Genomic DNA, 23,080 nt, shown 5'->3' with positions numbered 1-23,080 from the left:
ATGGTTCAGACGTTCAGAGAAGGTCCTGGTAGTAATACACACTTGTTCTCATCATCCGATTCCAAACCAAGTGTTTTAAGTGTTGACATTTAGATATGTATTTCATTTAAACTGTATTACCATTTGTCATTATATTTGATATATGTATAAATAACTTAAACGTGCCTATTTTATGTTCTTCCTGGATATTTGGAGATGTTCTTTAATCCAACTATCCATGATGTTTTTTATTACTGTATATTAATTTGTTTGTGTTTCCTAAGTAACATTATGCATTCTAGAACAGTGCAGAATATACCAAATTTGCATTGTAGAATACATCAATACCAAAATAAAGAGATTGTATGTGCAGTGAAAGAGGTAAAAACATATCAAAGTGGTATTACTTTACAAATGTTTTATTTGTATTATTATTATTACATTTTAAAAAGTGATTATTTGATTTTACAGAAAAAAGTGAGGAAACTTGTTGCCTTAAAAATAATAAGTAACACTTATTTTCGCTTATTTACTTTAATAATAATTGCCTTAAAATATTAAATAAATACACTTCATGTGTAATTGAACTTGAACGTGAACTTGACAATTCCACATAACTTAATTTTTTTTAATTACGCATGAAGTTTATTTACTTAATATTTTTTTGGCAATGGGTACTTTCCTCACTTTTTTAAGTTAAGTCAACTGATCACTTTTTTACAGTGTATAGAATACGAATTATTAATTTGAAATGTATCTAACAAATTAAAGATTTTGCCAATATTTTCAAGAAATGTATCTTTGAGTTCATACGATAAAATTATATATTTCTGTGTAATGAATACAATAACAATACAATTTTATAATAAGAAAAAAACGAGTCATAAATGTCCCTTTTTTATTATGAATGCTTGAACAGAAATTGCATAACAAATATGCCAAGGCTGTACATATAAAATATCTAAAATAAATACAATCTATTTAAATAGCCTAAAACTAAAAAAATAAATATAGTAAATAATAAATAAAATAATTAAAGCATTGTTATGTTCACAAAATCTTAAATGTATTAAATAAAGAGACAGTTTTAACAGCATTTATGTTTGTGCTCTCCATAATAGTAACTATATAATTTTCTAATTGCTTCATGACCACATAAAAAAACGTTTTTCTGATTGCTGAATATACACAGATGAATATGAAACTTAACAAGTATAACCACAAGATTAATAATGTATAATTACAAAATATATATATATATAACGGTCATATAGCAAAATAAATTTGTTAAAGAACAAAAATAAATAAATAACTGACTAAAAATAAAGTTTAATCAGTCACAAATGTAGGCTACCTGTTGTTTGTTGAAAAGTATTGTATGACGCATTTCCTGTGACGTAGATCTTTACAAAGGAAGTATTGACATTCATATGCGGAAGAAGCTAGACTTGGGAAAACAATCGGGTGGATCGACGAACTGTAGCTTTGAATAAGGAATAAAAGAAACAGACGACGGAGTGATATTTGGCCTGTTCAACTACTTCTGTCTCTGGTGGACGTTTTCCACACAAAGAAAAGGCAAGGTAAAAACGAGAGAGACGAAGGGCCAGCTTTTCTTTCTTTTGTTGAGCTAATTTTAGCAACTGAGCTCATTATTATTTAGGAAAAGTCTGGGCGATTTTATAAAAGGATAATCATCTTAATATGTTGGTTTTTAAAGTTTGAGTCTGGGTTATCGGTGTCCTTTCGAGTCAGTCACATAACTGCTAGTGCTATATGGCGTTGTTCATTGTCATTAACAGTATCATCATGTAACGTTAAGCTAAATATCATGGAGTGTTCAATTTTTTTTCTCTGTCTTAAATTGAGAAGAGAACAATATGACCGCAATTACAGTAGGGGTGATGCCAGTTGATTCATAGCATGTCAAATATTTTAATTTGAGACTAGCTGTAGAAACCACTTGTTCACCTTATGATATTCCTGAAAAGAATGATGTCATAGCATCACGTGCCCGAGAGTGACTGTCATTAAATCACAAATGGAAATATGAATTCCTATCTGTGACATAATCATCTTTCTGTATTGTTGTTTGGGTAATTTATCAGATTGTGGAAACCCTTAAAGCCATAGTTCAACCAAAAATGTAAATTATTTCATAACTCACCCTCATGTCGTTCCAAACCCGTAAGACTTTTGTTTATCTTCAGAACACAAATGAAGATCTTTTTGATAAAATCTTGAGAGCTTTTTGGTTCTCCATTGACAGCAACGCAACTACCAATTTGACGCGTCAAAAAGTCCATAGACTTTTTTACAACTCGAGCGGTTTAGTCCAAATTTTCCGAAGAAACTCAATCGCTTTATATGATGAACAGATTGAATTTAGGCTTTTATTTACATAACTTATAAACATTCATCAATTCACACATTAGTTGTGGTAAACAAGCTCAAACATGTTTGCTTGACGTGCGAGAACCAATGAGGTTCATTCTTGTGTTATGCCGCACGTTTGAGCTTACGCAAGAGGTCCGATCTCACGCATCAAGCAGGTTTAGTAATTAAGTAATTAATAACGGTGTTCGGTGAACTATCCCTCTAAAATTAATCCTTAAAAATGTCCTTCAAACGCCTAACAATCTGGTATTTTTTCTCTCTTTTTTTGTATTTGGTCATGTTAGATGGAGTTCCTGTTTGGAAAAAGAAAGACTCCGGAGGAGATGCTCAGACAGAATCAGAGAGCGCTAAACAGAGCCATGCGAGATCTAGACAGAGAACGCCAGAGGCTGGAGCAACAGGAAAAGAAAATAATTGCTGACATTAAGAAAATGGCCAAACAAGGACAGATGGTTAGGAGAGTTTTAATTTGATATGTCTCTGTTACTGACATGTCCATGAAGTCTCGCTTGAGTGCAAGTAATATTCTTTTACCGACAGGATGCTGTGAAGATCATGGCTAAGGACTTGGTCCGCACAAGACGATACGTTAAGAAATTCATAATGATGAGAGCCAATATACAAGCTGTCAGCCTTAAAATCCAAACCCTCAAATCAAATAACAGCATGGCGCAGGCAATGAAAGGAGTCACCAAAGCTATGGCCACCATGAACAGACAGGTATATCTGCAATAGCATTCTCAGTTTTTATTTGTCTTGTCTACAGACAGCTTGTTGATGTGAATTTATTTGATGTGAATTCTTTTTCTCTCAATGCAGTTGAAGTTGCCACAGATTCAGAAGATCATGATGGAGTTTGAGCGCCAAAGTGAAATCATGGACATGAAGGAGGAGATGATGAATGATGCAATCGATGATGCAATGGGAGATGAAGACGATGAAGAGGAGAGGTGAGAATTCCACTAAATCAGCATATTAGGATGAATTCTGAAGGATCATGTAACACTAAAAAAAAGACTTGAGTAATGATGCTGAAAATTCAGATTTGTTATCATAGGAATAAATATGTATAATATATATTTGCATAGAAAACAGCTATTTTACACTGATCAAATAAATGCAGAGTTGGTGAGCAAAGGAGACTTTTCATAAAAGTCAAAAAGACAAAAACATAAAAAAAGATCAGTAGTGTTACTCCAGAACAGAGATGTCTCTATACCAGGCTTCGCGCTCTCCTGACATGCGCTCTTTTTGCTTCAAATGCAGTGATGCTGTGGTTTCTCAAGTTCTGGATGAGCTGGGTCTCAATCTGTCTGACGAACTTTCAAGTAAGCCAAAAAGACACCAGAGTTTCTGTCGTTCTCATATTAACCCAAAGTCGTTCTCATATTAACTTAATTTCATTCAAACAGGCCTGCCTTCTACCGGAGGGAGCCTTTCGGTTGCAGCTGGGAAGAAAGCTGAACCGCAGCCTACGCTGGCAGATGCTGATGCTGACTTAGAGGAGAGGCTGAACAACCTCAGGAGAGACTGAGAAAGACTTTCAGTGAAGGTTTTGATTCAGATATGTTTGCGCAAAGCTCACATCACTAAAATGTAGACTGATGCAAAGAGAGAGGATGTGAATGCTGTCTTTTATTCTGACATTTGACGCTTTAATGCGTCCCTTTTGTTTTTCTGTCCTCTTTTTATGACATATGCTATATAAATGTTACCAAACACGTAACCCAAATGAAGATGCAATGCATCAGACTGCTCCTTATGTTTAGACAAATCCATTTACAAGTGATTAAATCAACAAAGAATCTGCTTACCCTGTGATTCCAACTTGATCTTTTGAGGAAGCCTTAACACTATTTCACTGCTATAAAATTTGGAGTCACTCCAAGGGTATATCAGAGAATTCTCTTTGAAATACCTGTGCTATTATACTATCATTATCTTCTAATATTTTTATTGTGATCTTTTAGTGGTAAATACTTTCATATAATAAATGTGGTGGTATATATACAGTATATTTGTTTCTCAAAGTGATTGATCTCTATTCCGAGGCCTGTTCAGTGAACTATAAACCTTCATGAACTCTAAAGTTTGTGCAAGGCAACGTCTCACAATAACTTTTCATTCAATTTAAAAAACATCTTGGAGGCAGTTTTCCAAAGCTTGTTTTGTCACAGAATAATCTAAAGAAATATTAGAAATGTATTTATCTCATGGTGAATCAAAAGAGGTGGTATATTTTGAAAAGAAAATCTTATTTTGCTTTTTGTTTTGTTTTTTTGGTCAATAAACATTTTTCACACTTGAGTTTTGTGACATTTGGTGTTACACTTGCATTAAAGAGGCCGCCCGTCAGATAAAATGTTGCACGCATGGGTAATTCTAACAAAGATGTTTCTAGGTTCTGTGGATTTAAAAAAATTAACAAATGACTTAATTTTATGATGAAATTCAGATGAATTCATTTTTCCCAAACTGATTTTTGCATAAAACACAAGATTAAATTGTATTAAAGTGTTTATATAATACATAAACAAAACTGTTAAAATATTTAAATCATAAAGTCTTTGAATAAATGTGATCTATTTTCATTATCTTGCCCTTGTGGCAAATCACATCTTTGTAATACTACAGTAAAACCAAATATGGACACAATACATTAAAAACTGTGCATCAATTATGAAATCACAAGAGTGAGTTTTATGTACTTTTTATTTTTTTGAAAAACAAAAATTCTTGTTTTGTAAATAATGCTATCAATATATCTATGCTGGACATACAACATTTCTGACATTAAATAAAAAAATAACAGCAACATTTTCCTTATTTACAGCCAATGTGTCAGCAAGGCTATTTACATCGGTCCAGTTGTACACATTCACGAAAAAAAGAAAAGAAAAACAAATGTATGTGTATGGTGTTCACAAAAGCAACACATTTACACACACAAAAAAATTTTTTCAGTTAGAACAGATCTTTAGGAAATGCATAACAAAGGCCCTGAAATAAATCCCATGAGGCACAGAATTAATGCACAATTCATAAAGACAAGCAACACTTTTGGACATGGATGAGGTTTAATGAAAATGGTGGTGTAAAATAAATGTATTTTCAATAAGAATGTTGATCAAAAAACAACCATCAAAAGACCAACTAATCGATCCAAAAATAACGTTAAGGGCATTGTCCTTAAACCTGCATGGGATGCTGAACAGCTTCAGAGAACCCTAAAATGCCGTACAAACAAATTCTCGCTACTCTTTTACAAAGGGTCATTCATCTAAACAATTTAGCATCCTCACTCTAATCCTGCCAATATTTTTTCTCTCTAAACAACTATGCTATGCTTAGAAAAATATGTACATTTTGAGGCAGAGGATTTATCAAGACATTCATGCACAATTACATTTTCAAAAACAAAACAAGCTCTTGACTAAAGTCATTCGGAACACAACTACATGCAAATGTGCAGCAATACTCCATAACCACAGTTTAGTGCACATTAAAACAATATTTGCAGTGGAGCCTGCAATAATCAATATTACTAGCCTCAGTGAAAGTACACAGAACAGGACTACAAGTAAAGAATTAAATCAAGGCCACACACTGATTGTGAGGGAACTAAAATAGCAGTTAACCGGGCAGTTGTTGCTTTATTATCACGGCACAATAAAATGAAAACTCAGCTGTAATGCTGCCATTTCCTTCTCGCCCAAACAGTGCTTTGCCTCCTTTAACCCCCGTTTTGCCACTGGACATGAAGTAGCACTCCTCTGTGTGGCACTCAACTCGAACACGTGCCCAGAATCGGTGCGGCTTATTTCCGACAGGTCCTGTGGGGAGTTTGCTTCTTCTGATTTTCAATGCGACATCGACTTCTTTCATCAAGCCAGGGCAACTCAAAGTTCCTAGCAGACAACAAAAGTGGCTCGACGTGTTCACTATGCCTCATGATTATGACACTTAATCAGTAGTTAAAAGTAGGGCTGGACCCGAATATTCGTTTGCTGGGTTGGTATTCGATTTGAAAATTTGACATTTGAATATTCGTTTTGTTGTTGTTGTTTTTCACACCTGGCATCCCCCTCGAAATGGTTCTCATTCGCTCTTGAATATGTTCATCACTATCAAATCTGAGGAAATACAACACTCTTTTTTTCAATTATCTTATATAGCCTAGCCATTTTTAATAGGATGGACAGTGGAAGGAACCCAACCTCGTTATACTTAATAAATATATTTGCTTCTTCTTGGCCTACTAAAGTGGTCCTGCAACGGGAGTATTCTCTGGCAGAACAGCGGAGTTTGTATGGACAGAAGTGCATGCCTGAGCTTGAATTTTGGGTTAAATTGTGGAAGATAGAATAATAGAAACAAAATGTATTAAGCTTTTTACCCGTTATCATCAATCTAAATTAATATCGTTTTTAATTTAACTTAACTTCGTTTTTCTTTATTTAAATTTCTCTTTTCTTTTTTTAAATTTCGTTTTTCTTTATTTAAATTTAATTTTTCTTTATTTAAATATCGTTTTTCTTTATTTAAATCTACCCTTTTACTGTGTCAGTAATTTGTTAGTCAGAAAAATATTAGACTACCTTATTAAAAGTATTGCTTAAGTTAACAGACCTGTGTGTGTGTTACGTGCGAGTGTATTTACTTTGTGTTGTTCATGGGGAAGATGTGTTTAAAATCAATAGTGCAGTGTCCGTTCTCGGAGCACACAAGCCCTGCCCGTGTGAGGTGTGCCGCTTCCCGCTCGCGTTGTTCTGTAGTTTATTAAAAGTGTATTCATTCTGAACGTGTCGTGTCTCGCGTGTCTATCTATATTGCACCAAATGCGACACTGCACTCCCTTATGAAGTCGATTGGATGAACGGTTCTTGAAATAATTAAAATACAAACGGACAGACAGACACATAGATAATACTGCCTTTATTAGAGAGAAGAATAGCCTATGTTCAGCCCCCTCTCTCCGAAGCTTCGAATATTCGATGTTCATTACAACCGAAGCTTCGAAGCTCCAAAAAAGGTATTCGGACCAGCCCTAGTTAAAAGCAGTTACATGTTACACAGAAGATATTTCCAACAGAAAAAAGGCTCTTACTGTGCAGGTATATTGGGCAAAGGGCGACCAAACGCCACTACTGGTAGAAAGGGTGTGACCAAGATGGCCTCCACTGTACAAGGGAAAATTGGTGAAATTATAGTATATAATATGATAACAGCTGGTTTGTTCATAAATACCATACAAAATTAATGTTTTATCAAATTAATCTTTCTTAGGCTCATACCATTCTCCAAATCAGGATGAAATGAGGAAACTTCTGGCTCGCTCTCCTGAACATTAGTTTTTTTCTTCTCCATGCGCTGCTGTAGTCTTTGAAGCATACGCTGTTCACGTATTCTCTGAATGTCCCATCTAAAGGAAAATACAGTAAGAATATTAAGAGCATTAAAAGGGTTAAGTGTTGTTTTAAGCAGTCTGTAACCATACATAAACCTTTTTGACAGTTATTCATTTAAAGTATATTATTATATTTTGTTGTGAAGAAAACCTACCACAAAATTAATTAGTTAAGGGAACTCGTGTAACCATAAAGATTGATTTCTTTATATTACATATGCACATGTAGGCAGGTATTATTCCAGCATGTGTGGATAGGTTTAAGCTAGAATGAACTAGGCTCTTGTCCAATATGAAATTTGAGCAAGAGGTTTAAATAACACAACATAACTCATCATTTTTTCAATTCTTTTTAATTGAACAATATGTGCTTGTTTAGTTTATGCACAGTGTTGTAGACATACACTACCATTCAAAAGTTTGGGGTCAGTCATTTCTTTCAGCAAGGATGCATCAAATTGATCAAAAGTACAGTAAAGACTTTTACATTGTTACAAAATACTTCGATTTCAAATAAATGCTGTTCTTTTGAACTTTCACTGTTGAAAAACAGCACACCTGTTCTCAATACAACTGTTTTTACTGTATTTTAGATCAAATAAACCAAGCCACGGTCAGCATAAGATATTTCTTTCAAAGGCACTATAAAATCTTAGAGACCCTTAACTTTTGAATGGTAGTGTACAATTTGATCATGCACATGAAAAAAACAAAATAAAATGTTAAAAATGTGTTGATGCCACAAACAAAAGATTAGGAAAACACTCTTCTAGAAATAAATCTCACCGTTTTCGTCTCTTCTCATCCAGTTCTAACTTTGCGTGCCGTTTCAGAAAAACACTGTCATCAAGACTCTACAGAAACAAATGATGGATACATGACAATGGACCTCATACTTAAGATTCTTGTGACTTGTGTATAATATATATATGATGCAAATGATGACTCTTACTTCGGGGATGTCAACAGCATCTTCCTCCTGGATGGGTTCCATGATGTTTTCCCTCCATGATGGGACTAAGGAAATATTTTTTGTATTAGAATTTGAAAATCAATGTTTATAACGGCCATTTTGCATTTGAACCAGGCACTTACTTGCAACATCCTCTTCTATCTTTGGACACTCTTCCTGTAACGGAGAGGCTGGAGGTTGCTGCCAACAGCATAGGTACATCTCCGTCGTTGTCATGTACGGAAGCTCTTCGGTTTCTCTGCTGTCGTCTCCCTCTGGATTCAGGTCCACTTGTCCGGATGATTTCACGTTCGTCTTCTCCGGGGTCTCTTTGCTTCGCAGGTCATGCTGACACGGCGACGTCCCTCCTGTATCTGATTTTTGGGGGGTCATTCTTGAGGCCTTGCCCCTTGACCTCTGCATCTTTGTTTCCAACATGTTCATCTTCCTAGACCGAGTATTTACAGGTTATAGTAGCCAAGCAGAAGCAACAAGAAGAAAGAACAAGTGTAAAATAGACACAGTGACTAACAGGTAGAGCTGCACGATTAATCGTTAAAAGATCGCAATTTCGATTCGAACACCCATTCGATCTCACTCCTAAATGACAATGAAACAGCTTCACAAACAGTCTTTTCAACAACACAGTATCGTTATTTCTGTTACAAATATTCATATTATCACAGAAGTACTAGGATAAAAGTTTATAACTTTATAATATAGTTATACATTTATTACATAAATACTGATGTCTACGGAAACGATCAAAATAGAGAATATCCTTTTGAAAGTAGCTTGACGCTTCAAATAAAGATTGTATTAGTTACATCGTTATGGCAGTAGGTGACGACAAGTGACTTAAAAATGTATGTCATTGAATCATACACTGAAAAAATGTGTTCGAATACACTGATTCATCCAGTAATGAAACAAGTTAAGTATTTTTGAGTGAGTCATTGATTCATTCATTCTGATTTAAAAAAAAGAATTCATTCAAATTAATTAAACATTTTAAACAGACTCCAGCAATTAACATTTTATCAGAACCTATAGTAAATTACAGGTTATTTTGTTTATTTCTCTCAAGGCTGTTCAGCATTGTGAACTTTATGGAAAAAAATCGTGATTCTCAATTTATCCAAAATCGTGCAGCTCTACTAACGGGAATTTCCCATTCTTACCTCTTTTGCACTTTGCCACCTGACTTAGATGTCTGAGTTTGAGAGTTTTCCCCCATATCTGATTCCCAAAAGTCATCCGTGTCAGGAACCCATCGCTCTAATGGCTGGAAGAGCTTCTTGTCACGTGGTTCCTTACTTAACAACTGCAAACGCCGCTCCATCCGCTCAATACGGGCAAGCAACTATTTCAAGGCAGGACAAATACATTAGGAAACAAATAAAAACCAATATCCCACAAACCATGAATCTCACACTTCTATTTAAGAGGTCTGTAAGATTATAAAAAAAATAAAAAAATTCTTATGCACACCAAGGTTGCATTTATTTGATAAAAAATACAGTAAAAACAGTAATACTGTGAAATATCATTACAATTTAAAACAACGGTTTTCTATTTAATAATCCCTGTGATGGCAAAGCTGAAATTTTACTCCAGTCTTCGGTATCACATTACCACATGATTAGGTGCTCAAGTAACATTATTATTAAACGGAACGGTGGAAACAGGTTTATCCAGGATTCTTTTATGAATAGAATAGACAGCTCAAAAGAACAGAATTTATTTGAAATAGAAATCTGTTGTAACATTATAAATGTATTTTGATCAATTAAATGCATCCTTGCTGAATAATAAAATATTGCAGACCCTAATGACAGTGTGCATACCGTGTCTCTGTCTGATTTGAGTTCATCTATTTCCTTGTCCTTAGACTGCAACTGTTGCTGTTGTTGCTCTATTAAGTCCAGCTGAAGCAGAAGCAGTTGTTTAAGGCAGGTGGCTTGCGCGTGAGGATGACCCGTGATCTTCCTCAAATTTGTCTTTTTACCCTCCGAGTGTTCATGTGACGCCCCCATGGTCTCTAACCCTTTGGCGTTTTTCTCACCCACAGGGTCTCTAGAATTACTATGTGAATTCATGGATACAAACTCTGGCTTGTTATCAATGGTGTTGGTCTGTCCAAGAGGAGTTTTACTTTTTACAGGGGTGCCTTCACCCCCCATTTGTTTAGCTTGAGATGACAGTGTTTCTGTGCCCACAGAGCCAGCCTCTGAAGCCACAGCCAACTCTCTGCCAAGCTTTAAAGGCAATGAAGTCCGTTCAGTTTTCCCACCCAAAGTCTTGTCCAAGAACAGATGTTGTCTGGTGCTGTCTGGAGTGTCACCAAGAGGATCACTGAGCTCTTTACGGACACTAACTGGGTGTCTTGTTTGAGATGGGCTGAAGTCACAGTTGTTTGAGTACAATCCAACTTTAGAAAAGCATTCAGGTCGCATATTCATGGCGAAGAGAAACCTCTTCCCTTTGAACCATGGCTACTATAGAGTTGATATCAACAATTCTGTGTCTGCAGACCTGTACCTGAAAAAACATAAAATATTCAATTAAAATCAATTTTAAAGCAAAGTGACGAATATGTAAATAGCACATTATTATGTAAAGATGCCAGTGAATGCAGTGGAAATGTGAAGAAGCATTTCATTCCTGTCTATATATGCCACATATGCTTCTTTATAAAGTTACAATAAAACCAGTGGGTGAGCAAAGACTAAATAAAACTCCAAAAACCGTCAACATTATATATTTTATGGTATAAGTTGTCTAAAGGCTAAAAATCAGTTGCTTGGTCATAAACAACAGATCACTGAAGCTCAATACCGGTTGGACTTGGGTAAAGACAGGCACACATGTATTATACCATACTAAAGATACACGTGAATCTTCTTACTAAACGCTATGATGCATATTGTTCAAGAGATATGAACCATTTTAACTTGAGCTAATAATAAAAAAGCGCGCCTCCATTTTGATCCTCACTGCTAGCTAGCCGCTGTTAGCAAACGAGGTTATGTCGTTTTCGCTGCACAGCTCAGTCTGAAATCCACTCTATACCGCATTTCTTACATAGTTACGGGTTCGCCCTGGGTAAATCCTCAACGATCAAAAGAAACGCGTCTTAAATAAGCTTTCTACTTTACTTTTATTGCGGTGTGTCCCCCATTTTCAGGCTTGAATCTGCACAATGTCCCAACATTACGAGTGCGTTTGACTCGGTGCGCATGCGTACTGTCAGGACATGTTTACATTTGGAGTGATGGGGTCTATCGAGCTATATTAAGTATGGATCAGTATGTATGTAATTTTTTTTATCTGCACTACTATTTAGCGCCATTACTTTAACCTATGGAAACTGGTAAAGATAGTTGTGGTAGGCCAGGGAACGCCAGTTGTCTGTCGGAGGGAAATTAAGAATCATACCGTGCACACTTGGGGAGAGGACCTTTCCAACGTCATTTCCTCCGACGTTTTCGCACTCGTTTCGTTTCATTTTTAAATGTATTTAGCCTACCCAGTACCCACCAGTATTAACCCTTTCATGCATGAATTATGATAACCACAGTCAGGATCTTAGGGCACGAAAAACACAATTTACAAAGGGATTTTCAGATGTCCATTAAGTGGATGCGTTTATGTTTTTAACTGAATAGATACTTTATTAAACATAATACAGTAATAGCACAGTAAGACTGTGTATTTAATAAAGCAATGCATAAAATGCTATACAAATCTCGTGGAAAGTCACGTGGAAAGCCTACAAAAAATATATAGCCTAAGCTTGGCTTACACTAGTGGTTTATGTGCATCGATGCCATCAGAACCCATTCATTCGCAAGAAAATGGATAATAGCTTTAATAGCTGCATGTCCACTCTAGTGACTTGTATGAGTGATTAGCCCAAATGTTCTTTTTGTCATTACTGTGTTTATTGCAGTGTTTTGGATTGACTTTTCGATTTTTGTTAAATTAAAAGTATCCTCAAACTTTGTTATTAGCCCAAAAAAAAGTAATAATTATTTTATTACTATAGGCTATATTACACCACATAAGATTAATTTATTGATCTTAAAAAATTAATCTAAATTATTATTATGTGGTGTAGGCCTAATATAAGATAATTCGTTGTAGTTCATTTCAGAATTTCATGTATTTTAACCCTCTTATAATGTTTTCCTTAGGCCTATTGTCTATGTGCTTGTATAACTGTTTTGTTGCAATAATAATAATAATAAAAATACAATCGACATCTGGTAAAACTATTAGACTTACTAAATAACTGTGCAGCTCTTATAAGGTGTTTATTTTCCTTGGATTTTGTGTGTTTCCCAATAAAACAAACAACTAAAAAGTAGCTGATTGGGAGAGTCTAGGTAGAATGAAAAATGAGAAAAGAAAATGCATTTCACACTTCAAATTCTCATATTTGTCTTTTCTACGTTAGTCATAAGGTGTGATGGATAAATGTAGAAATTTGCAATTCACACGTATGGAAAATGTATCACCCAATATGTATACTGTTTTAATGGCTCAGTTCACCTGTTGATTTCAGCGGCATAATATTACATGCATTTACGTGTGTGTAACTGATATGACCAGCAGGGGGAGATGTAGTACAATTGATTATAATTTTCTAACGCTGGCTTTCTCTCGTGGCTGTATGTACGTAGGCTAATAATTGTAGAAAAGAGAGGTTTCAAAAAATTGTGCATAATGGAACCCAAATGCAATTATGTTGTTTTACAATTACCAGTAAGGCCAAGGCATGTGTCTTAAATGATTGAACACAAATATGTTTAGTTAGAGTGACTGACGTTCACTTCCTTCAGCTGGAATAGCCAATATTACATGATCATAGGGCTTGAGTCTCTCTCTCTCTCCCCATCTCTCCATCTCTCTCTGAGAAATTGAGGGAACTAAAGCGTGCTATCTCACTTGACTTTTGCAAGCTATTGATCTCTAAAATACTTAAATGGATCACATCAATGTATGAATGCGTGTTTATGTGTGTGTTCGCAGGCTGTTTATGTTCATACTGCAACGTTGACGTTTTTCTTCATATAACAGGGAGAAAGACAAATTCAGAGTTAGAGAGAGAAACGGTACGTAATTAATGGAGCAGAGCCCAACTTATCTTGACTTATCAAACTCGACTTGTTTAAAGGTATAGCGGAGGATCTTTCCAAATTTTAGATAAGACCCGCCCTCTCCACTTTTTGAAAAGTTTGATTGATTCACCAGAATGATTGACAATTAGGAGGACCAATAGTTTAGACTACCCACCAGGAAGTAAAACATCCTCCGCTATACCTTTAAGGTGTTGGCCAATCTTAAAGGGATACTCCACTTTAAAATGAAAATTCTGTCATCATATACTCACCTCACCCTCATGTTGTTTCAAACCTGTATGAATTTCTTTCTTCTGCTGAACAGAAAGGAAGATATTTAGAAGAATGTCAGTAACCAGACAGTTTCTGGTACCATTGACTTCCATAGTAGGAAAAAATATATACTATGGAAGTCAATTGTACCAGAAACTGTCTGGTTACTGACATTCTTCTAAATATCTTCCTTTCTGTTCAGCAGAAGAAAGACATTCATACAGGTTTGAAACAACATGAGGGTGAGTATATAATGACAGAATTTTCATTTTAAAGTGCATGGAGTATCCCCATAAAGTTGAATGGTTTTGTAGTACTCAATAATAAGAGTGTCTTAGTGTTCATAATCCAGTCAGATCCACTTTTATCACTGTGCTATAGCCGTATATGCCCTGCTAACAATGTTCTAAGAACAACTTGCTATGCTAATGGTCACACTATAATATGAAAACGTTATTTAATGTTGAGAGAAATCGTGAGTAAGGTGCAGAGGCGTTGTGTGAGCTGTGTGAACATGATGGTTATTGTAGTTCACTTGCACAAAACCAGATTCAGTATTCCTCAAATTGAAGAAAAACAGTGAAATGCAAACTCAGTATCACTTGTGTACAAATTCCTTATGAATTTAATCTCACTTTATTATCCAATGTCTTTGGTGTTGACCTTGTTGAACAGCTGAAAAGTTTGTTTGAGCTGCGCACTCTACAGGCGTGAATTAGCTTTTCCTTCAGTCTGAGGCTTATTTGTTTCACTTTTGGTGTGAAAGGGCCTTTACATTTGCCAAAAAAAGAAAAAACAAGCAAGCAAGCCCATCCCAGGTGAGAAAAAGTAAGGCAAAAGTACTGTTGCATTACTTTCCATAAAAAAAGTAATAAAGTAACACAATTAGCTACTTTTTTAGAAAGTAACTCATTACTTTTAAAACTGGATATGAAACTGGTTCCTCTTGTATAAATCTAAGACTCTTGAATCACTAACCTGTTGCTTAAATTAAATCGTTTGTCAAGATTTTGTCTTTAAAAGTACAGAAAAGCTATTTAGGAACACCAATACTAGATGACTTTACCTTTGCTTGTCTCATGTCCATCGCAGCATCTTCAGATCGAAAGTGATCAGTATTGCAGATTAAAGCATCATGTCAATATAGACAGGTCTTGTGGCATCTGTTATAGTCTCCCTGCTTGTGTAATGTACAAATGGCTCTCCTCCAGTATGTGTCTGCTTGAGTATTGAATATGTGAGCATGTGCATGATTAATTATTAGATTATGCTATATATAATTATAATATCAGTCAATATTTACTCCACCATATGCTGCAGATGCACAGGGGTGCCCTTCTCTCCTTATCACAATGGCTTTCACACCAGGAGGAGAGAGCGGGCTAACGTTTGGCAGGTATCTCTCTAATGCTCTTAGCCATCTGCCAATCGCCTGGGCTCTCCCCACAAGAACATAATGTTTCTGATTACTGGGTTAATTTCAACACAGTTTGGCACAGTGGAGGCTCTGCAATCTCTTACTGCACAGTTAGCATGTTTGGCGGGCAGCCATCATGCTGACAGCCTCCAGCCCGTCGTTGAATAGGTCCGGGTTTAGCCGAAGGGGTTGATTCAGAACAGTTGATCCTGGAGTTGCTGAATACTCTGATGATCGTCTATATTTTTACAGTCGCTGATTTCTCCTCTGCCAGAATCAGAACATCACAGTTTGCATTATATAACAGATGAAACAATGTATTCAGTCCTCTCTTTCTGCTCCTTTTCCATTCATGCTTTTTCCTGGTGGATATCTGCTTCTTTAATAGGCTGATATATCTCCCTCTCCCACACAACTCATCTTGTTTGTCCATCTTTTAAATTGGCATCTGTATTGCCCTGCTTTTAGTCTCCATAAGCTCTATTCCTGCGTTCTATTTCCACAGCCAGCCTTAAAAGTGAATGACCCTGGTGGGTGCATGGGGTGTCAAGTGTAGAAGAGGATAACACATTGGCTCATGCTTTTTGTGAATATCATATCAAAAGCCAGTTAAGCTCAATTCATCCACACTTTCTGTTACGTTTGTATAGTTACATCACTTCTGGAAGCATTTTAAATATTTTAAAGAACTACTGCAGAAAGAAAACATACAAAAAAAATACTAAAAACTAAATAAATAATAATAAGTTTTGGTTGTGACATCTTGTGTAATAAAGTTTAATTTAGACAAATCTAAACTTTGTGCTTAGCTCTGGCAATTGTGAGTTTCGCAACAAATAATTTAGAACATAATGACATAATGACACTGACCCTGCCTAAAAATAAATTGTATTTGCCACTATATGATCTAAAAAGAAATTACGATTCTACAAACATAATTACTGTTGTTTGCGGTACCCCATAAAGCCCAAAATGTCTCTTCAGTTCATACATGAGGTGAAGATATCCTCTAATAAAGAACAGCCGATGTACAATCTGTAGTTGTGAGACTGAAACCAGAGGTGCACAATATTATTAGCTGATTAAAAATGTAATGATTCTGTCCAAAGTCTGTATTTCTTTTGCTAATGAAATCAATTTTCTTTCTGTTCAATCATGTACAAACTGTTAGAAGGAGTGTTAAAAATTGTGTTAGACAGGTGTGATATTTCAGCTGAGATACTCCTTGTGGGTCAAGTCACTACTTTGGCATTTCTGATTCTGTTTCTCTTCTTTTGTGGTTTCTTCATTCCCTTTCTCTGGAAAGGCCTCAAGTACTTCCCGTTTAATGACAGAGAGAGCTACTTCAAAAGGACACAAGCAAAAAGATTTTTCGGGATTTAGTCCTGAGGATTTATTCCTTTTTCTGAACTCTTTCCTATACAGTAAAGTTAAGTTTTTTCTTGCTCTGATTGACTGATTTATTGATTGATTGATTGATTGATTGATTGATTCATTCATTCATTCTTTTTCATCATTCATTCTTCAATAATTTATTACAATTTATTTATCTTTTGAGGCCTTGTGAACTGAATGTTTCTTTACTAGTGAAAACTGTTAATTCTGTAAACTAGTTCACTGAAGCTTCTTTTTCTTTTGACTCTAAGTAACATTGCAAATACATGTCAACTAAATCTCATTCGAGTATTAGTAGAATGTCTGCTTAATATCTGCTAACTCTTTATTGTGATGCTCCTCCAACCGACATTCTACTGACTATAGGTAACTTTGCAAGTACGTCAACTTATTCTAACCCTAACTAGTCTACTAACAGTCTAATGAGAGTTAGTAGACATGTAGGTGCAAGCATTACTAATAGTCAACAGAATGTGTAAAGGGACCATCAAAAAAAAAAAAAAAAAATTATTTTTAACACTGCAGTGAATCAAAGACAGTCTCAAAAACGTGGTTTGAAATCGCTGGTGTTTTTGACGTCACAAACTACCTTGTAATAAATCACGTCAACGTGTGATCATCTCTGAGCTGGTGTGAGTGAGTGGAGGCGGAGCTAATTTGCATATTCATAGAACAGCGTATACTAAATGAGACAAGGGTGTCGAGTTACATTCAAGCAAATTTTTAAGGCATGAAGATTTTTTCTTTTCAAGGAAAAAACTTTTGCTGATCACATGTGAGTTTTAAAGGAATAAAATGATAGACTACAGGGGGATTTTAAGCAAAGAGAACTGTTTGGCCCTATGGTGGAAAAGCATCTTTACATTCGAGTGTATTGGTAATTTTCACATTTTATGCAAAGTGACTTTTATTGCAAGCATTTCCTGCCTGGGAAACAAACCCATTGTTAGTGCCACGCTCTACTGTTTGAGCTACAGGAAGGCTTTCTATTGTTTCATCCAAACTTCTGTGGCGTCCTGTGCCATTCAAGCGTCTGCCATTGATTTCAGTGGGAATGCTGACAGATAGCTTTCTCCAGGTATTATAAACCTCCTTTCAGAAATCCAAATTGTTTTACTCCCACTTGATTTTCAGAATGACCCAACTCTTTCCACACCCTCAAAACATATCTTGCTCATTGCTATCCATCAAACTCTCCCCTAGTGCTTTCTCTAGCATGCAGGCGCCATAACATCCCACCCCATATCCCCAGAACTCACATTTGTACACACATCCCCTGCTCAAAGCTATGATACCATTTTATCACCACGTCCAGTAAATATATGGCATTGTGAGAATCATTTGAACTTTTGTGTGAATTGTGTGAATCATTGAAGTTTTATTAATTACCGAAATAAATATGTGAGTTTGTTCTGAGGGGAGACAAAGTGGTCAGGCGTACCTCTTTGGGCCGACAAGCAAATGGGCGAAAAACAAACAAAAAGGTCTCGTAACCAGGCGGAGGGAGTGACTCAGACACAATCAATTCTCCATGAGCTCTCAGTGGAGCTTCGAAAGCCATGGAAACAAAAACAACACTCCCAACTCAGGTTTACAGCTCAAGGACCCGTCCTGTTTATTTTCAACCTCCAAAACCAACCCTGTTATTATTCCTGCAGCGGTCGGAGTTGACTTGTAAAATACTCTGTGTGGGAGGGATGGAGAAAGCTTTTTGAGTTCCATCACAACAAAGTTCACTTTAAGGTGACAAAAGTGCTCTTTTTGCATGCCAACACCTGGCCCTTATCTAATAGCCTAATTAGTCTGTAATAAAGGAGACTAATGGGTCTGTTCATTTAAACTAATGAAGGTGAATCACCTGGCTTTTGGCACCCTATCCCAACCACATTAAGAGCAAATCTTGAGTCCTTTAGTGTAATTATAAATAGTAAAAATTCATTTCATTAAGTCTGTCCGATATATAATGATTTTAAGTGACGTTTGAATTGACTAAGGAGGCTTTGTCAAATTAGACTTGTTTTAAAGGTTCTTTTGTGCCTTTCTGCCTATCATCTCTTCTTCTCTTGGCTCTCTCTTTCATTTTCTGCCCTTCCATCTACTCTTCTGTCCTTTCTTCCGATCTCCTCTCCTGCAGTGACCGCATGATTTATGCCTCTCTCCTAGTCTGAGAGTACATAAATACATATAAAGGTTGTAAACTCCCACCATCCATAAAAATGATTAAAGCACCTATTTTGGTTAAATCGGTGCCTGCCCACAACTGTGTTTGATTTTCCACCTAAACCAGAGCCATGTGACTTTCTGCTCCAGCTTCCAGGTCTACACACACACACCCTTCTCCTAGGGTCAGGAAATGAAAGCCAGAACAGGAATGGGAATAAAAAAATATTTGAAGATGAGTATTTTCTGATATTTAAACCCAATAGATGTCTGGATTGCATCTTCTAGTATTAGACTGATTGAATGCTAAGAGACTGGTCTGTAGCTAAAGGTAAGATCTATAAGATCTTTTAACACTGGAACTACATACCGATGTTCAGGATCATGATGCTATTATTGTATGTGTTTTATATGTAATTCGAACTGGTAGTCATCTCTGTGCATATCTGTATATCTTCTAGAGAGCTATAGAGCTGCGGGAACGGAGCGAGTGTCTCATGGAGGAGCTCTGGATGGATAAAAGGAGTGACAACAATGAAGGATGAGAGAGGACCAGGCCTGGACTTTACGTTATGTTTTGTTTATGTTTGTCACTGCCGTCCGCCTGGGTTGTGGAGGGGCGGCTGCCATCCGAGAGGGAGCGGAGGAGTCGCCACCGTTTAGCTGAGGCCGTAGCCTGCTGCCGTCCGGCATGATGGAGGACTCACAGGGAACAGGGGACTCGCTGCCGACTGCCCGAACATGGAGGAACCGTCGCCGTACAGCAGGCGTCCGAGGGGCTAGAGCGCTGTCCACCGAGGGATATCCAGCGCCACCGCCAGGCATTGCGGAGGAGTTCACCCAGCTGGTGAAGGACCGGATGGCAGTGCATTTTGGGAACTGGACCAAGATTTGTATTCCTCTCTCGTCTCTGTCTCTCCTCATCCTTCCATCTCCCTTTCTCTCGCCTCATCTGCCCTTACCCCCAGGTGCTGTGGCCGCCCATGACTGGACCCCCCCGGAGAGGGGAGGAGTAGAGCACAGCCTCGAGGGTACTACGAGGGGTCCTGCAAGGGGCGATGGGGGTATGTGGTAAGCAGGGCGGGTCGAAAGCCGATTGCTAATGAGCGTCACCCTGTGTGCCATGCCTAGAGTGTCTCACAGAGGAGCTCCGGATGGGTAAAAAGAGGAGTGACGGCAGTGAAGGATGATAGAGGACCAGGCCTTGACTATTTATGTTGTGTTTTGTTATGTTTGTTTATTTTATGATTAAACTATTATGTTGAACATTCGGCGGTTTCCGCCTCACTGTATTTATTGGTTATTGTCTTTGTGTATGTGAAGCTGTTGCAGTTTTTATGGCTTTTGTGTTATATCTATTGTGTTAATAAAATGCTGAAATTAGGTCCCCCACTCTCCTTGCCTGTCTGAACTTTACAGTTGTTTTAGCTCAAACTGTAGAGCAATGCTCTAGAATTGCCCATGTCATGGGGTTGATAGCACTGCTTATAGTGGCTCAGGAAATAATTAATTATTTATTTCTTATAATTATACGAATTATATATCTCTGCATACTTTATTTTGATTGGTCAAGCCATCTTGATATGTCCTAATATCTATGACCGCTGAAACCGGTGGCATGAACAATCAGGTCCGTATTAATTTTATTATAATATTGTTTTGCGTGTTTATCTTGTTGGTATGTGCCTATACTATCTGTTTTTCAGTGGAGACTGTAAGACAAAAGTAATGTCAATGTATTTTGGTTTTTGAGAGTAGTGTTAAATAAACTTTACTACTGTCAGCCATTATTAATGTAAAATAAACATTTTCCTAATTTCTTAGAAAATGTTTTTTCTTTATAAATATTCTTTCTAAAATGCCTATTGAAATATTCAGTTCAGAGACTGTTTATCCACTTGAATCCTCATATTTTAAATGATTTTTTAATAACTTCTGTGAATGTGTAACTTTTGCATGTAAAACAAGGTTATGGAACATGAAGTATTGCTTAAGAAGGCTCAGTTTTCTCTGGAAAAATCAGATGCATACCTTCTGGTGAAAGCGAAGAGGGGGAACGCAAGAGAGAAAAAAACATGAGGGATGGAGAGAGGGGGCTTCAGGTGTAAAAGCAGTGGGGGGCTTTTGCTTGACTCATGAAGAATGTCAGCTGGAGTCTTGATGTTAATGTAAAAATCCTGGGTGAGTCCTTCAGGCGAGCTGCTCTCCTTCCCTGTTGAGGCGGATCACCAAGGTGAGGATTCTGTATGTTTTATTCCATAAAATAAATGACTACAAGAACAAAAGATGATAGGCACATTCACAATGCAAAGGCTTTAAATAACTTTTGCTGAACTTGTCAGTTGTACTTTATGTCCGTACTTATGTAAAAACTGCTGTAATTCTCTCAACGTACATATGAGACTAATTAATGCTCCTGATTATCACTGCTTCAAGCTTTTAGACTCTCAAATCACAAACATGTATGTCTCTTTGTCCTAATGTTAGAGAACAGTTAGGGTGTTCACCACACTTCACCCCCTTATTAGTGCCATGGTGAGTAAGGGTTAAACACCGGGATGAGGAGGCCTACTGTTGCTGGCTAACATGCCCAGTTAGAGGTCATTTGACCTGGGGTGCAAATCTGTCTTAAATAGGCCCTCTCCAGAGAGCCAGAGATGCAGGTTGGCATATCCATCGTTACAGGGGGTTGTGAGTCTGTCCACAATGCAGATCATGTTTGAAAAGAAAGCCTGAGTGAGGAGAATGTAAAGAGGCAAAAAGAAAAGAAAGAAAAAAAGAACTGTAAGTAAAGAAGATATGTTTTTCTGATGTTTTGTATGTTACACATACGTTTTTGCTATTTCTTGTTTGATTTTTTTACATTTGTTGGACATCCTATAATAGACTGTTTAATGGCAGGTCCTCATCGTGACAACATAACCCGTGTAGTGTGATTATTCACCTTATTTTTAACATATGGTGTGCGGCGTGCGCCACCATTTGCAATTTGAATGTGCAAGGCTTTTGGTGTCATCCACTGCCAGTTATTTTTAGCTGTACAAAAACAGGCTATGCTTGATATTGCAAATTGGTATTTCTTTCTATCACAGTGTAACCATCATGGCTTCTTCCAGCAGGATAACGCGTCATGTCACAAAACTTAAATCATCTCAAACTGGTTTCTTGAACATGACAGTGAGTTCACTATACTCAAATTGCCTCCACAGTCACCAGATCTCAATCCAATAAAGCACCTTTGGGAACGGTAGATTCGCATCATGTGCAGACGAAAAATCTAACTGCGTGATGCTATCATATCAATATGAACTAAAATCTCTGAGGAATGTTTCAAGCACCTTGTCGGATCTATGCCATGAAGAAGTAAGGCAGTTCGGTAGGCAAAAGGGGGTCTAACCCAGTACTAGCAAGGTGTACCTGAACGATTTTTCCTGGCCAAATAGTGAAAATGTCACATATCGTTTTTGTAGCCAGGATTTTCAAGACTTGATTTGATGTGCCTATCTTGAAAAATATTCATTGAAAAAAAAAAGGGTGACAACCAGCCCCGCTCTCCCTTTTACGGTGACAGCTGGCGTTATGGCAATATTGTTAGTACTTGACCGCCTCAGGCTAGGTGAGAGAAATATTATGTACAGATAAAGGATGAAGGCAGATGAAACCTGAACACCATTGGCTATATTTCAGCTCTGCAGTGTTTGTTTCCCACCGTTATATCCCCAACATGTCGTCACCATCTCAGAAGCCCAATTTCACAAGCACTTCGAATTAACCTAATTAGAATCTTGGCTTTTGACCCTTTCGATCAAGAAGGATGAGGGTGTGTAAATCAGATTGGTTCTACTGTGATAGGTAACATATGTGAACTGGGAAGAAGATGAATGTGCTCATGCCAGAGTCTATATCAATGAGCTGTGGTTTATGCAGCCTGTGGTCCAGGTTTAGTGTTGTGCCAATGCCAGGCATGTGATTGATGT

At 36.9% G+C, this 23,080-nt stretch overlaps 2 protein-coding genes and 1 long non-coding RNA gene across 3 annotated transcripts in view; 2 read left to right on the top strand and 1 right to left on the bottom strand.

Moving 5' to 3' along the window:
- The first annotated feature begins 1,397 nt into the window (after positions 1–1,397).
- On the top strand, positions 1,398–4,683 carry chmp2a (charged multivesicular body protein 2A). The gene is made up of 6 exons (XM_082151275.1): positions 1,398–1,562; positions 2,661–2,828; positions 2,917–3,096; positions 3,196–3,326; positions 3,643–3,704; positions 3,789–4,683. The coding sequence occupies exons 2-6, from the start codon at positions 2,661–2,663 to the stop codon at positions 3,908–3,910; spliced, it is 663 nt and encodes a 220-aa protein (XP_082007401.1). The 5' UTR covers positions 1,398–1,562; the 3' UTR covers positions 3,911–4,683.
- A 387-nt stretch (positions 4,684–5,070) lies between these two features.
- Positions 5,071–12,108, bottom strand: msl1b (MSL complex subunit 1b). The gene is made up of 9 exons (XM_082151251.1): positions 11,894–12,108; positions 10,583–11,276; positions 9,917–10,098; positions 8,879–9,183; positions 8,736–8,800; positions 8,570–8,637; positions 7,671–7,798; positions 7,484–7,556; positions 5,071–6,284 (listed from the first exon to the last, which is right to left on the bottom strand). The coding sequence occupies exons 2-9, from the start codon at positions 11,195–11,197 to the stop codon at positions 6,194–6,196; spliced, it is 1,527 nt and encodes a 508-aa protein (XP_082007377.1). The 5' UTR covers positions 11,198–11,276; positions 11,894–12,108; the 3' UTR covers positions 5,071–6,193.
- Positions 12,109–13,908: 1,800 nt separating this feature from the next.
- LOC309484857 overlaps positions 13,909–23,080 on the top strand; it is a 50,335-nt gene continuing 41,163 nt past the window's right edge. The window contains exon 1 of the long non-coding RNA XR_014200993.1: positions 13,909–14,067. This is a non-coding gene — a long non-coding RNA (uncharacterized lncRNA). The remainder of the gene's footprint in view (positions 14,068–23,080) is intronic.

Source organism: Leuciscus leuciscus (genome assembly GCF_965113295.1).
Source record: "Leuciscus leuciscus genome assembly, chromosome: 21".
Lineage (NCBI taxonomy): Eukaryota > Metazoa > Chordata > Actinopteri > Cypriniformes > Leuciscidae > Leuciscus > Leuciscus leuciscus.
This window is presented reverse-complemented; position numbering and strand designations above follow the sequence as displayed.